This window comes from Nicotiana tomentosiformis, chromosome 5 (genome assembly GCF_000390325.3).
Source record: "Nicotiana tomentosiformis chromosome 5, ASM39032v3, whole genome shotgun sequence".
Classification (NCBI taxonomy): domain Eukaryota; kingdom Viridiplantae; phylum Streptophyta; class Magnoliopsida; order Solanales; family Solanaceae; genus Nicotiana; species Nicotiana tomentosiformis.
Window position 1 is genome coordinate 46,311,562 of NC_090816.1, and position 12,658 is coordinate 46,324,219.

Consider the following 12,658-nt stretch of genomic DNA (forward strand, 5'->3'; position numbering starts at 1 on the left):
TAATTTGTGCAATATAATTGATTTCTTTAGCAATATTTGATATTATTGAGTCATTTTTGAATAGATACGAGTGGTTTGGAGGTGAATTCCAAAGGAAAAACTGTGATTGAGAATTAAGTGACCTTCAGAACGAGGTAAGTGTTGTGTCTAACCCTGACTTGAGGGAATTAGGAACTTTAGATTATTTGCTAAGTGAAATACATGTGAGCGGCATATATGTGTGGTGACGAGTACTTATGCGCCACCAATTTACCTATTTTTTCATGTTTCTTTCGTTATTTTTTTATATTATCTCTTTCCTATGCCTAATTGCTACATGTTTATACTAGTGTTGTTAAATTGATCATCATTATCATGTTTATGAATTTTCTGTTGGTAATCGAGTATTTATTTAAAAGTTGAGAATTATATTGTGGAACCAAATGTTGAAGTAAGGTTTGTACTTGTTATTCTATCTCCTTGTTGTTATTTATGCATTGCATTATGGTAAGGGGGAGTGTTAATGCACTAAGGGTGATGTCGTGCCATATTGTGAGTGGTAATGCACGAAGGGTGATATCGTGCCATATTGTGAGTGTTAATGCACGAAGGGTGATGTCGTGCCATATTGTGAGTGTTAATGCACGAAGGGTGATGTCGTGCCATGATATGAGAGTTAATGCACGAAGGGTGATGACGTGCTGTTTCTATTGATTTTATGGTGAGATTGAGAGTAAAAGCACGAAGGTTGATGTCGTGCATTTTTTCTTTATTGTATTCACTATTCCTGTTGATTCATGGTATATTGACTGCTCCGGTGATCATTCTGTGGTAGTTCTTTATCTTGTATTCCCCTCACTATATTCCCCTCCCGACATTTCCTGTTTAGTTTTTTATTTCTGTTATTTGTATATGCACTGTTAAATTGTACAGGTTGATTTGTAAGTGCCTTGACTTAGCCTCGTCGCTACTTCGTCGAGGTTCGGCTCGACACTTACCAGTACATGTAGTCGGTTGTATTGATACTGCACTATGCACTTTCTGTGCATATTTTGATACCGACTCGGGTTGATCGAGATTTTGCTATTAGTCCGCTGTCCGGAGACTCAAAGTAGATCTGTCGGCGTCCACAGACCTTGAAGTCCCCGTCTATCTTTTCTGTTCTACTATTTTTTTCATTCAGACAGTTGTATTTATTTCAGACTATTACTTATAGTAAATTCTAGAATGCTCGTGAATTGTGACTCCAGGTCCGGGTGGTAGTAATTAATATCGTTTTATGATATTCCGCACTTATTATATTTCATCTTAGTTAATTATTGTTAATTACTGAATGGAAATAAGGAATTGGTTTAATGATTCTCTAATGTTGGCTTGCCTAGAAAGTCAAATGTTAGGCGCCATCACGATCCCGTCGATGAGAAATTCTGGGTCGTGACAGTTTTGCACTGCCTTGGAGTCAACTTCTATCTATTTTATACTACTGTTCTTTCTATTCATATGTATTTTCAGACATTGATGTACTATCATTTCTAATAGCTCATGACTTAGTTACACCATTCCTTGGGGGACTCTATGGATGTTTTCCGCACTTGTATTAAATTTCAAACTTATGTATTACTTTGTATGTATTTAGTCTTGTTTAGGGTTTATATTGTGGTTGGTTCTCCTAATAGATTGAATTCGGTGCCATCACGACCAAGGAGAATTTTGGGTCGTGACAGGTTACAACAAATAAGAAAAATTAGTAGAATTATAATATAATATATTTTTTTGGTTTTCTAAGATTAAGATATTAAAATATGAATGCATATTTAATTGTTATTTTGTCTATCCTAATTTACGCTTCATACTCTTTTTTTTTTAGTTTGTTCCAAGAAAAATAACATACTTTCTTATTTAGAAACAAACGAACTTTAAAATTCTCATGTTATTCTTAATGAGATGATTTATAGCCACATAAATTTCTATGGCTTATTTAGACCACAAATTTAAAAAATATTCTTTCTTCTTAATTTTATGTTCAATCTAACCGCTATATTAATCGGGACAGAGAGAATAATATGTTGTCACTAAATTTAAATATTGAATAATTAGATTATCTCTTTTCTCTGCATTTGAATGTGTATAATTTATTTGTTATTTAAAAATAAAAAATAAATTTCAAATTAAATAATAACTACATATTATTAGAGATGAATTTTATATTTACTGGGTGTTGTAAACAGTATTCGATGAAGCACACGCTAAAAGAATTCTTTTAAGTATATTTTTTATGGATATAGTTATATACACTAGTAACTGAAAAATATTTCTATGCTATTAGTGAATTTCAACTTGTGATATCAAGTTAGTTATCAATTTTATCATGTTACAAATTAATATTTATCATAAAAATAACTTGATTATGTAAATATTTGGATACATTGGACCTCGACTATTTCCTTGTATAATGCTCTGAAATAATGAAGAATGTCCATCAAAACCAATAGGAGTATTTAACAACAATGACTCATAATCATCGGATCAACTAGAAACGGTCTTTTAGAATATACTGCAGTACAGTTCACTCTGATGCTAGACCTAGAATCTGTGTAGCATTATACACTTTACAACTATGGACACATATCTGCAGTGACACCAACCTAATATATTTAAAATTTCACTAGCATTTAGAACCATGCATGGAAATCTTGTTATCGATTTAAATTGCTCTTAACTTCCATTGGTTCATTCATATATAGTTTATACAAACATTATACGCCTGTATTCATCACTATATAGTACCTTGTCCCTCAAGATTCTGTCAGCAGTTGGGGTGAACCTGCAAAGGTATCATTAATATCTGTCAATAAAACCTTTTCGAGCAACTTGGAAACTATTCCCTCCATTTCAAATTTGTCTCGGTGTTTGACTGAGCATAATAATTAAGAAAGAAAAAAAGAAATTTTTGTTAAACTTGCGGTCTTCAACGTGCCATGAGAGTTCTATGACTATAACAGCATGACAAAATGGCATTTGGAAGTTTAAAACATACTCTAATTGTTTTTAGACATAGAAAGAAGTCATTTTTAAGACTAACAAGAAAATAATATCACATAAACTGAAACAGATGGATTACGATATTCATAGATCTCAAGGTACCTGTGGGCGCTTATCGGCCTCGCCGGAGCTGGCTGTCCTCACTTTCAACTCTCCTCTACTGGTCGTAAGTTCATCCAAAATCTCAGCATCAGAAATTTCAATTTCAGCTTCTTCAATTCTTGGAAGAGCTGCCTCCGTTTCCTAATAAATTTGACAGCATATATATATATATAGATTTGTTTTAAGTCATGAAGATAATCCAAAATGAATTAGGTTAGGAGACATGACATACACTGAAAGAAAAGCTAAGTGCACGTTGTGGAGAACCAGCAATTTCCCCATACTCAGCTGCATCAAGCTCTTGCAAATGACGAGGGTAGAACAACTTGGGAAGCAAATGCTGCCTTATGCTTATGAGAATAAAGAATGGCAAGGGGAAGAGAATGCCAGCTATGGGAATCCATGTGACTCCAAAGCACACAAGTAAGAACACAAATTGGAACACAGTGAAGATTGCCATGTATTTGAATGGTACTGCCTCCACAAAAGATGCATGCATCCCTTCTAGGACCCTGCAGCCATCATGGTATGTTTCAAGAAATCACATAATTTGCCATATCCCTTTCTTTCCACTAAATGCTAGGAAAAAGAACTAACACTTTTGATATATTTATTCTCTCCATTTCATTTATCATTTATGTGACCGTAATTGACTGGATAAAGAGTTTAAGAAAGAAAAGAATATTTTTGGAACTTGCCATCTTAAATTCTGTAGCAGGAAAAGCATATCATTAAGGCTAAAATAAAAAGTTTAAAATTAAATTATTTTTAAATATAAAAAAGTGTTATTCTTGTCGGAACAGACAAAAAGGAAATAGTATTACGTAAAAAGGACTAGAGGGAGTAATTACTTATTATATCATGTACCACAAAATGAATGAACTTACTTAAATCTCCTGCCAGGGGTGATGAAGAGAAGCAAGATTCTTTCCCATAGTTGATTTCCTGGCAGGCTGTCAATAGCCATGTATGCAAAATATCCCCAAAGAAGTGATGTTGGTATCTTCTTTATCACTGGCATTGCACCTACTGATGCTGCTACTAGTAGTGACTGCAATAGGTTGCTCACTCTTTGTTCATTCACTCGAACGGGCAAGTAAGCATCAATATGCTTCTCTGGATCAAATTTTCCATTTAAATTTTCACCATTTTCATATTCAATTAATTCATGTTTCATTACTGCCTCCTTCAAGTGTTCCAACTCTTTAACTACAGCAGTCTGCACAAGATCGATGTGTCAAGAGTCTCAGTAGTACTTGAAAAGTGAATCAACGCTCAAGAATTGGATAAAATAGACTTACAACAGGAGAACTGTCTATTTCTATGAACACAGTTTGCATGTTGACATAGATTTCGGAGTTGCTAGCTTTTCGCCTGATACTTTCCTTTGCACTTTCAACCATCTTCTTCCGAATCAGCTGGTTAACATTAATTACACAGAGCGTTAACTTTCAAATTCAACAAACTACATCAGTAGCATATATAACAACTTCTCACAAATTAATTTGGTTATGTTTTACCTGTTTCTTAAGAACAGCCAAGCTTTTAGTATGCATAGGGGACTGTGGCAAGACACCATTTGAAGGAGGCAATCCAATCAAACCACATAGCAAAGTCTAAGGAGAAGTTTCAATCCATGTCAATATTATTGGTCTTGAATCTTGATTATTGAAACAGCAACAGATAATGACAGATGATAGAGAATACCATAAATCCCAAGAGTAAGATATCATAATGATAAGCAGAAGGATTCTTTAGGTTGAACTCCTTTTGTTGTGCCATTTGAGAAGCAACACTGTGATCGAAGAAATAGAGTCCAGCTATCATCAAGGCTGGTATCACGGCAGCAAATATGTATGCTGGAGGAACCTTCCCCATATCCTGCATTTAATTAGGCAGTGTTAAATTAATCCAAAGATTTCTTATAATTAACCAGTTGGTCAAAGATGGAACCTTTCAGAAATTTCACTCCACCTTAATTACAGTCCAGTGATATAAAGAAGCAGATTCCCAAGGAAGGGGACTATAGAGTCTTCTAGGAACTCCAGATGGAAGTTTGCCAGGAACCATAAATGAGAGAGCTGACCACACAAGAACCATCAATGGAACTCCATAATCAGCTATGAAGCTTCTAAACCAGCCTGATCATTTTAGCATGAAAATAAAGTTAGAGACCCAACGATAACATATAGTAATCCCCTTTTCCCATTTTATTAGATACACTTTCCTTTTAGACTGTGCCAAATAAAGGGCATATTTATATATTTAAAAATAATTTAATATTAATCTTATCATTCTATCCTTACTGGAATGATTTATATTCATAGAAATGTCTATGGCTTGTTTTAAACCACAAGTTTTAAATTAAATCTTTCATTTATTCTTATACTCTATGACCAGTCAAGTACCCGCCGACTGAGAAGGAGGGAGTAATTGATTGCTGACGCTTGTCTAGAAATCCAATCAAAGTGTCAATCTAGACCAGCATGCGAAGCAATTTTGGAGGCGAAAAACATCGAGTGCTTAATTCCTAATCTTTTCTTTGTAATTTATTCATGCAAAACGCTTGGATGATTGTTACTATAATTATGAGTGGCTAAGAACTCAATTTTCTAGAGTTGTGGTTATCATGAATATTGACGTATATTAATTACATCTTTGTTAATTCAAGTTATTATCGTTGGTTGTTTTTATAATTCTAGTTTCAGTTTGTGGATCGTGTGGCCACCAATTTACACTACTATCTTTGTTATACTTGGAAAAGCAATGTTTAGATTAGAGTAGAACTAGAGAGAGCTTGTTTCTGAACCCATAGTTAGGGGAAAGAATTCGCGGTTTATAAGATAGAAATACACCTAACAGTCTCGCTTAGTTGAATGTCGTATTATATTCATTCATGATAGATTCAATATCATAAGAAGATAGGGTCAATATATTATAAATAAACGGATGTGAAAACATGTTATTTATATAAACTATCAAGTCAACTGCCAACCATAGATAATTCGGATTATCAAGTATAATGTGATGTGATGCTCATATAATGAATATGGTTTAGTGGAGCAAACTGATAAATGCCGAAAAGACTTTGAAAATGTCAAGGCAACAATGAATAAATGAAGGTCAAAGTCAAAGAATTGGTTGAAACATTCGATAATCGATAATATGAGGGCTCAGTTGGTATTCTAGAAGAGCCTCAAAGTGAAGAAATGAATGAGCTCCACCAAGAGAAATATTTTGAAGAATTGGAGATTTTGAGCCAAACTTGTCTAATAGAACAAGCTCAAAAATTGAAAATATTTGAGGCTCAACGCGAGAAAATTACAGATGGAATGGGACACTTGGTAGAAGGAAGATTTAAGCTTAGAAAAGAGACTGGCCAATTTGACGGTGCTATTCATGACTTTTAGCATAAGTTGACTGCGAAGGTTAATGCGTCTAACGCCAACAACTTAATTACAAGTTGTGTGAAGTTGAAGAAGAACTTATAAAGCGGATTAAGGAGATAAAAGTTGAATTTTAACCATTCAACCATATAGTAGTTGGTGATATATGCCGAGGTTGCGAAAATTACATTAGAGACAAGTGAGAAAATGGATAATATCATTCTTGATGACTCTAGTGCGGGTGAAAGTAAGGATGAAAAAATAACGTGATTCTGGGGGTTTGAGCGCATTGGACCTCAGTCCACATATTTTTCTATATTGTGTTTAGATTAAAAAAAAAATGGAAATTGAGGCATTCGAGCCTTTAGAGAAGTCAACGGACGAGGAAACAAGATGCTTACATTCTGAATATATCATACTAAAAAGACAGAATTACATACCTCAATTAAAGGCCAAGAAGTGAAAAATGTGACATTGGTTGCTCAACCCAGTTACACCTGTACGTCCACCACTAGAGCATAGCCGAAAGCTTGAAAACAAATTGAAGGTTCAGTTCATAAGTTCGAGGACGAGGAAACTAGAGCATCTAACTTGAGCAAGTGGATCACATCATGCAGCGATATTAAATTAGGTGCTTGTTGGGAGGCAACTCAACTTTGCTTCTTTTTTTATTTATTTTTATTGTGTATTTTTATAGTATTATTTTTGGGTATGCAGGAGTATGAACATGGGAAGAATAACCGTAGGATGTGTGCAAAAGCAAGCCAGACGATTAGAACTAAGTGTAAAGTGCTCGCACAAATTAAATGACCATCCTTGAGAGAAGTCTGAGTACATGAGCTGCTAATGCTTCAGCTTTTGGCCATCCAAGGAGCTCCTTCTTTCTACACTCTTATTTGATTTTTTTTGTTATGTGCATTAGTGACATTGCACTTTTTTATACGTGGGATGGGGGACTCTCGTCGGATTATAGTAGTATATTAGTATTGAGCTTAGCTTCTTGCTTTCAATTTGTAGCTAGATTTTGATGTTTGATTGCTTTGATAATTAGTAGTATACTAGTGTAGACTTGTAATAGAGCTTAGTAGCTTAATTTATTTTTTGAAAAGGAAAAGGATAAAACTTCAAACATTTCAGAAAAAGTTTGAACTTTTTCCGGCAATGAATTTCTTGAATAACTTTCTTGAAGGATTATGGTCCAATGTAAAGAATTTGAAAAAATATTTTTTCATTTTTAGTTAGTCATAGGTAGATAATAACCCCCTTGATTTGTTTTTGACATCAGTTCTTTTCAAAGGGATGTAGCTTAAATCAGATATTTTTATTTTTTTAATATAGCTGAATAAAGAAGACTTGATTGCTCCTAGGTGCCTCTTGACTTGTTCGATACTAGCATAGTTAGGCCTTAGCATGCAAGTTACCTTCTACATGTTTTGATGAAAATTAATGTCGTAGATAAGTTAAATAGCTTGTTTGTGATGCCTTCTCTCAATTTTTTGACTCGTTTGTCCATCTAGTGCTTTATTGCTTTATATGACTTGACTATGTGCTTACTTGCTTTAACTTGAGAGCTGGAATAGAACCGTTCTGAATGGATCATGTGCATTATGTGATGTGAGGTCTTGATTGTATTTTGCGCTATCCTGTGTTAGTCTAGAACCTCCCTCGTGTGTTAGACTAAGTGAAATAATTAAGTCTTGCAAGTCCAGGAGATGACAGGGAAGTTTTTCGATTGTCCATTGAGTTGTTATGCAACCATAAATAAAACTATCCGTAGATAGACCATGAGCTTATAAACCTCTTCTTTGGTACACACATGACAAGACAAATCCTATTTTATTCTTAACTAGATCTTTTTAAACTTTTACCTCCGAAAGCACTTAAGTCGCTAGAAGAGTAAGGTACTAGAAGAGTAAGAGAAGAGTTGGGGATAACTTCTGAGTGGAACCATAAAAAGGCAAAAAGGTGTACGCACGTATGTTTTGAAAGACCATTAGCCAAGTAAACCAAACTTATGGAGAGTTTAACAACAACAACAATAACAACAAACCCAGTGAGAATCCTACAAGTGGTGTCTGGGAAGGGTAGGATGTACGCATACCTTACCCTTACCTTTGTGAAGGTAGAGAGGCTGTCTCTGATAGACCCTCGGCACAAAGAATAAAAACGTATTGAGAGTGTGAAGAAAAAAAATAGAAAATAAACCTTCCAGTTATCTTGATCCGGGCTAGTTAATGTATAGATGTGCTTAAAAGAAAAAAAGCCAAATTGTGAATGGTTTAGGGCATTTTTCGAGTTGGTCATGAAGAATGTGTATTTGAAAATTAAGTATAGTTTATTAAAGTGGCTAGGAGGGTTAGTCAATATACCAAAATATATCCTACCCGTCTCTTAGCTTACATTACAACCCGTAAAGACTTAATTGATCGCAGACTTTGCAAGCTTAGATTAGTAGAGACATACACTACGGGCAAGCCTATGATACGACTTTGGGATATACATGAATTTATTTGTGAGAGTGAGTGATTCTTTGTTCATATAAGTGTTTCATTAAGTTGTATTCGAATTCATATTTGAATGTATGAACTATATGCTCTCTTGTTCTTTGATGAGGCACATGATCCCATGATAGATACGTGACATTATTAAATTTTTCTTGTTGGGTAAGCGCACAAGTTGAATATGCTTAATAGCTGGCTATAAGTCGGTCTTTGAAGTGAGGTGGTTATGTGCAAGTTGTTTGATTGTTTTGAATTGTTTACTCATATTTTGGCATGTGAAGTTGGAAAGTATAGAAAATGCACATGCACGAGCTTAATTGCTGGTATCAACCGTGGTCATAAATGTAGTGGATTTAATTGCTAAATGTTCCTATGTATATGATGTTTTGTGGTGCACGTGTGAGTTAGCAAGATCTTAGCTAGGTTGCTCCAGGACGAATAAGAGCTTAAGTGTGGGGTGGTGATGTTTGGCTAAAAATTATTTTCGCATATAATTTGCATTATACTATACCTCAATCTTGTTAACTTTAATGTGAATATTGATGACTCAAGCTTAACTATGGTATTTTATGTGTAGCAATCAATTGGAAGTGATTTAAAAAGAATGCGCGCGATTTGAAGTCAAAACGAAAGAATTGTGAGGGAGTCTGAGTTTGGCATCCCGAAGGGCGGAAGGTACCAACTAAAATGCCAAAGGCAGCTGAGCACAAAATTGCATAAAATTGGGTGTCCAAATTGGTGCTTGGCGCCATTCTAAACGGCAAAGGCAACAGGCCAAAATATCTTCGCCATCCGGCTTGGCACCCTGCGCCATTTGTGGCGCCCAACCGCGAAAACTCTCCTATTTCGACTTGGAGAATGTTATTTCGTTCCTGGATGTTCCTAACAAGTATAAAAGAGTCTCTAAACCTAATATGAGGGTTGGACATTATTTAGAGGCAAGATCAACGTGCGAGGCAATTTTGGAGGAGAAAAATATTGGGTTTTTTATTCGTTCATCTTTTCTTTATAATTTATTGATGCAAAACACATGGATGATTGTTACTATAATTATGAATGGCTAAGCCCTCAATTTTTTAGGGTTGCGATTATCATGAATATTGACGTTTATTAATTATATCTTTATTAGTTCGAGTTATCAACGTTGCTTGTTTCCCTAATTCTAGTTTCAATTTGTGAAATGTGTGGCCACCAATTTATCCTACTATCTTTGATGTGCTTGGAAAAGCTATGTTTAGATTAGAGCAGAATTGGAGAGAGCTTGTTTCTGAACCCGTGGCTTGGGGAAAGATTTCACGGTTGTGATAGGAATATATCGAATAGTCTCGCTTAGTTGAATGTCGTATTATATTCATTTATGATAGATTCAATATCGTAGGAATATAGAGTTGATATATTGTGAATGGAGAGACAATATTATGGAACCATGCTATTTATACAAACGATTCGGTCAACTAGCAACCATAGATAATTCAGATTAACATGTGTAGTTACGAACTCAATGATTAACCAACCACAACCTTGGAATCTTCATCTCCTCTGATTAGAATCCGATCACAAATTCTTGCGCTCTTATCAGTATAATTAATATTGCTTGTTTAATTTTTGCAATAGTAGTTCAGTAGAAAAACCATCATTCTTGATTATTTTGGACATTTAACTGATCTTAAGTTAGCTTAGTTAACAATTATTCTTAGTATCTGTGGGTTCGATATCCGACTTCCGAATCACGTAACTTAATGGTCACTTATACTTTTGTCTACTTTGAGGACCAACGATAGCATCAAAGGGTTGGATATACAAACCTGTGCCATACCACCATGACCTTGCTTTCCTGCTCTTTAAGGCTGTATAGAGAAGGCCAATAGTGAATATTATTCCGAGCAACCCATTTGTGTAAAGCCAATGAAACTTATATTTCTCTGAACTTGGGTCCTCCGATTTAGGGATGTGAAACTCACTCACCAATCCCTGCAAATTAAAATTACATTAGCAATGCAACCTGATTAAGACTACATTGTTTAATAGACAAATTAATCTTTTTTGTGCAGTTAGAATACCTTAATTGCCTCTTGCATGAAAAGCAAGGTGATAAGCATGCCAAAAGTCTCCCCAGCAATCCTTGTAAATCTATTGACGATGGAGCAGGCATTAAATATTGCTAGAAGAATCAATATTAGAGCTGTCCACACACAAACCCTGCAAATTTATTTGGCATCATTTATATAAGAGTTATGAGGTAATTTTGTATCTGAAAATTGAACATATTCCAACACACTATACCATCCAGTCCAAGCTACGTAAAGGGTCTGTCCCAAGTCATCTCTCCCTTTGGCAAACTTGTAGAGGTAACTGTACATAATAATAGTAGGTTCTGCAACTCCTAATAGCAATAGAGGTTGCCCACCTAATATGGAGTGAATGATACCACAAATAGCTGTAGAAGCTAAAGTCTCCACAGTGCTCAGGCTCCCATCTAACATTGCAAATCAAGACAATTAATGCAAATCAAGAAAATTATCAAGAAAGTGTGTTTGTTTTGACCCTCATCTGACAATAAGAGTTTGAAAGAACCTGTATCTCTGCTCAGCTGTTCTCCAAAAGCAATCACTGGAAGAGCTGATGCGAAAAATATATACGTAGTTGGAGCCAATATCCTGGCATGTATATATATACATATATATATATATATATATATAAAAGACAAAGTTTTATTAGAAGCAAGAAACATGTAAAAAATTGTTTGCAAAATTAAGTTTGTTTTAAAACCAAATAATGAAAAACATATACCCTATCCCGGATCTGATACCGGCAATCCAATCCTGCTTGTAGCAAGACACGCGCCCTCTAATATCCTTTGTAATGCCTTTTAATGGAGTTCCCTGAATCTTCATTACTGCTGAACCAAAATAATAAAACGAGAAAAGCAGAAGAGATTATTTATTAACACAAAAAAACGTAGTAGAACTTTTATAACTAGTGTTACATAGTACTAGCATTCTTCTTATCTTCAGTCACATGCACTGTAAATAAAGACTATCCACAGGAAGACTTGCTTTGGTTGGATGGAAATATGAACAGATAAAGAAAGATATGTGTTTAAAATAGCAGAACATGCAAGAATATCATATTTAGTGGACTAGGAGGGGTATATGTATCTCAATAAGTTCCAGCCTAGTTATATAAAAGATCCAAAGACGACACGGTACATTCATTCATGTATATATTCTTCAAAGTTTAAGAGGACTACATTTTTTACCTATATGATCTGATTGACAACCGTTAGTTACCTGATATTTAAACTGCTTGAAATTATGCGGGAGAAGTTTTTCCTGCAGGGATTTTGTTAATATTTGTCTCTCAAACTAAAAGTTCTCAGTGTTCGTTCAGAAATGCAACTGCTTAAAAGAAGAGCCAGGAGTTGGTAGCAATCACTTACTAGTGGGGCCATAAACACCGTACCAAAACTAGTGCTCTTGTCCCTAGGTTGTTTTTTTCTTTTATTGAAGTAGAAAATTTTGTATTACAACAATTGGCTAGCTGGACACGTCTCTAATCAGAAGAAGACAATTAAATTAGTTCAACGCAAATATAAAATATTGGTACGAAACTCAAAGCTAAACGTCACGCATGACGACCTAAGCTAGC

General features: G+C 34.9%; 1 protein-coding gene across 2 annotated transcripts; it reads right to left on the bottom strand.

Moving 5' to 3' along the window:
- Positions 1-2,500: 2,500 nt before the first annotated feature.
- LOC104089604 (boron transporter 4-like) lies at positions 2,501-12,438 on the bottom strand. 2 transcript variants are annotated; one of them, XM_009594543.4, is made up of 14 exons: positions 12,301-12,438; positions 11,801-11,909; positions 11,585-11,667; positions 11,294-11,486; positions 11,071-11,209; positions 10,816-10,981; positions 5,098-5,264; positions 4,831-5,004; positions 4,644-4,739; positions 4,425-4,541; positions 4,011-4,342; positions 3,356-3,635; positions 3,124-3,264; positions 2,501-2,803 (listed from the first exon to the last, which is right to left on the bottom strand). In XM_009594543.4, exons 2-14 carry the CDS (start codon positions 11,902-11,904, stop codon positions 2,786-2,788), a joined length of 2,010 nt encoding a protein of 669 aa, XP_009592838.1. In that variant the 5' UTR covers positions 11,905-11,909; positions 12,301-12,438; the 3' UTR covers positions 2,501-2,785. The 2 variants fall into 2 exon arrangements, with proteins under 2 accessions (XP_009592838.1, XP_009592837.1); XM_009594542.4 differs by having other exon boundaries at positions 11,801-11,906; positions 12,301-12,433.
- Positions 12,439-12,658: the final 220 nt, after the last annotated feature.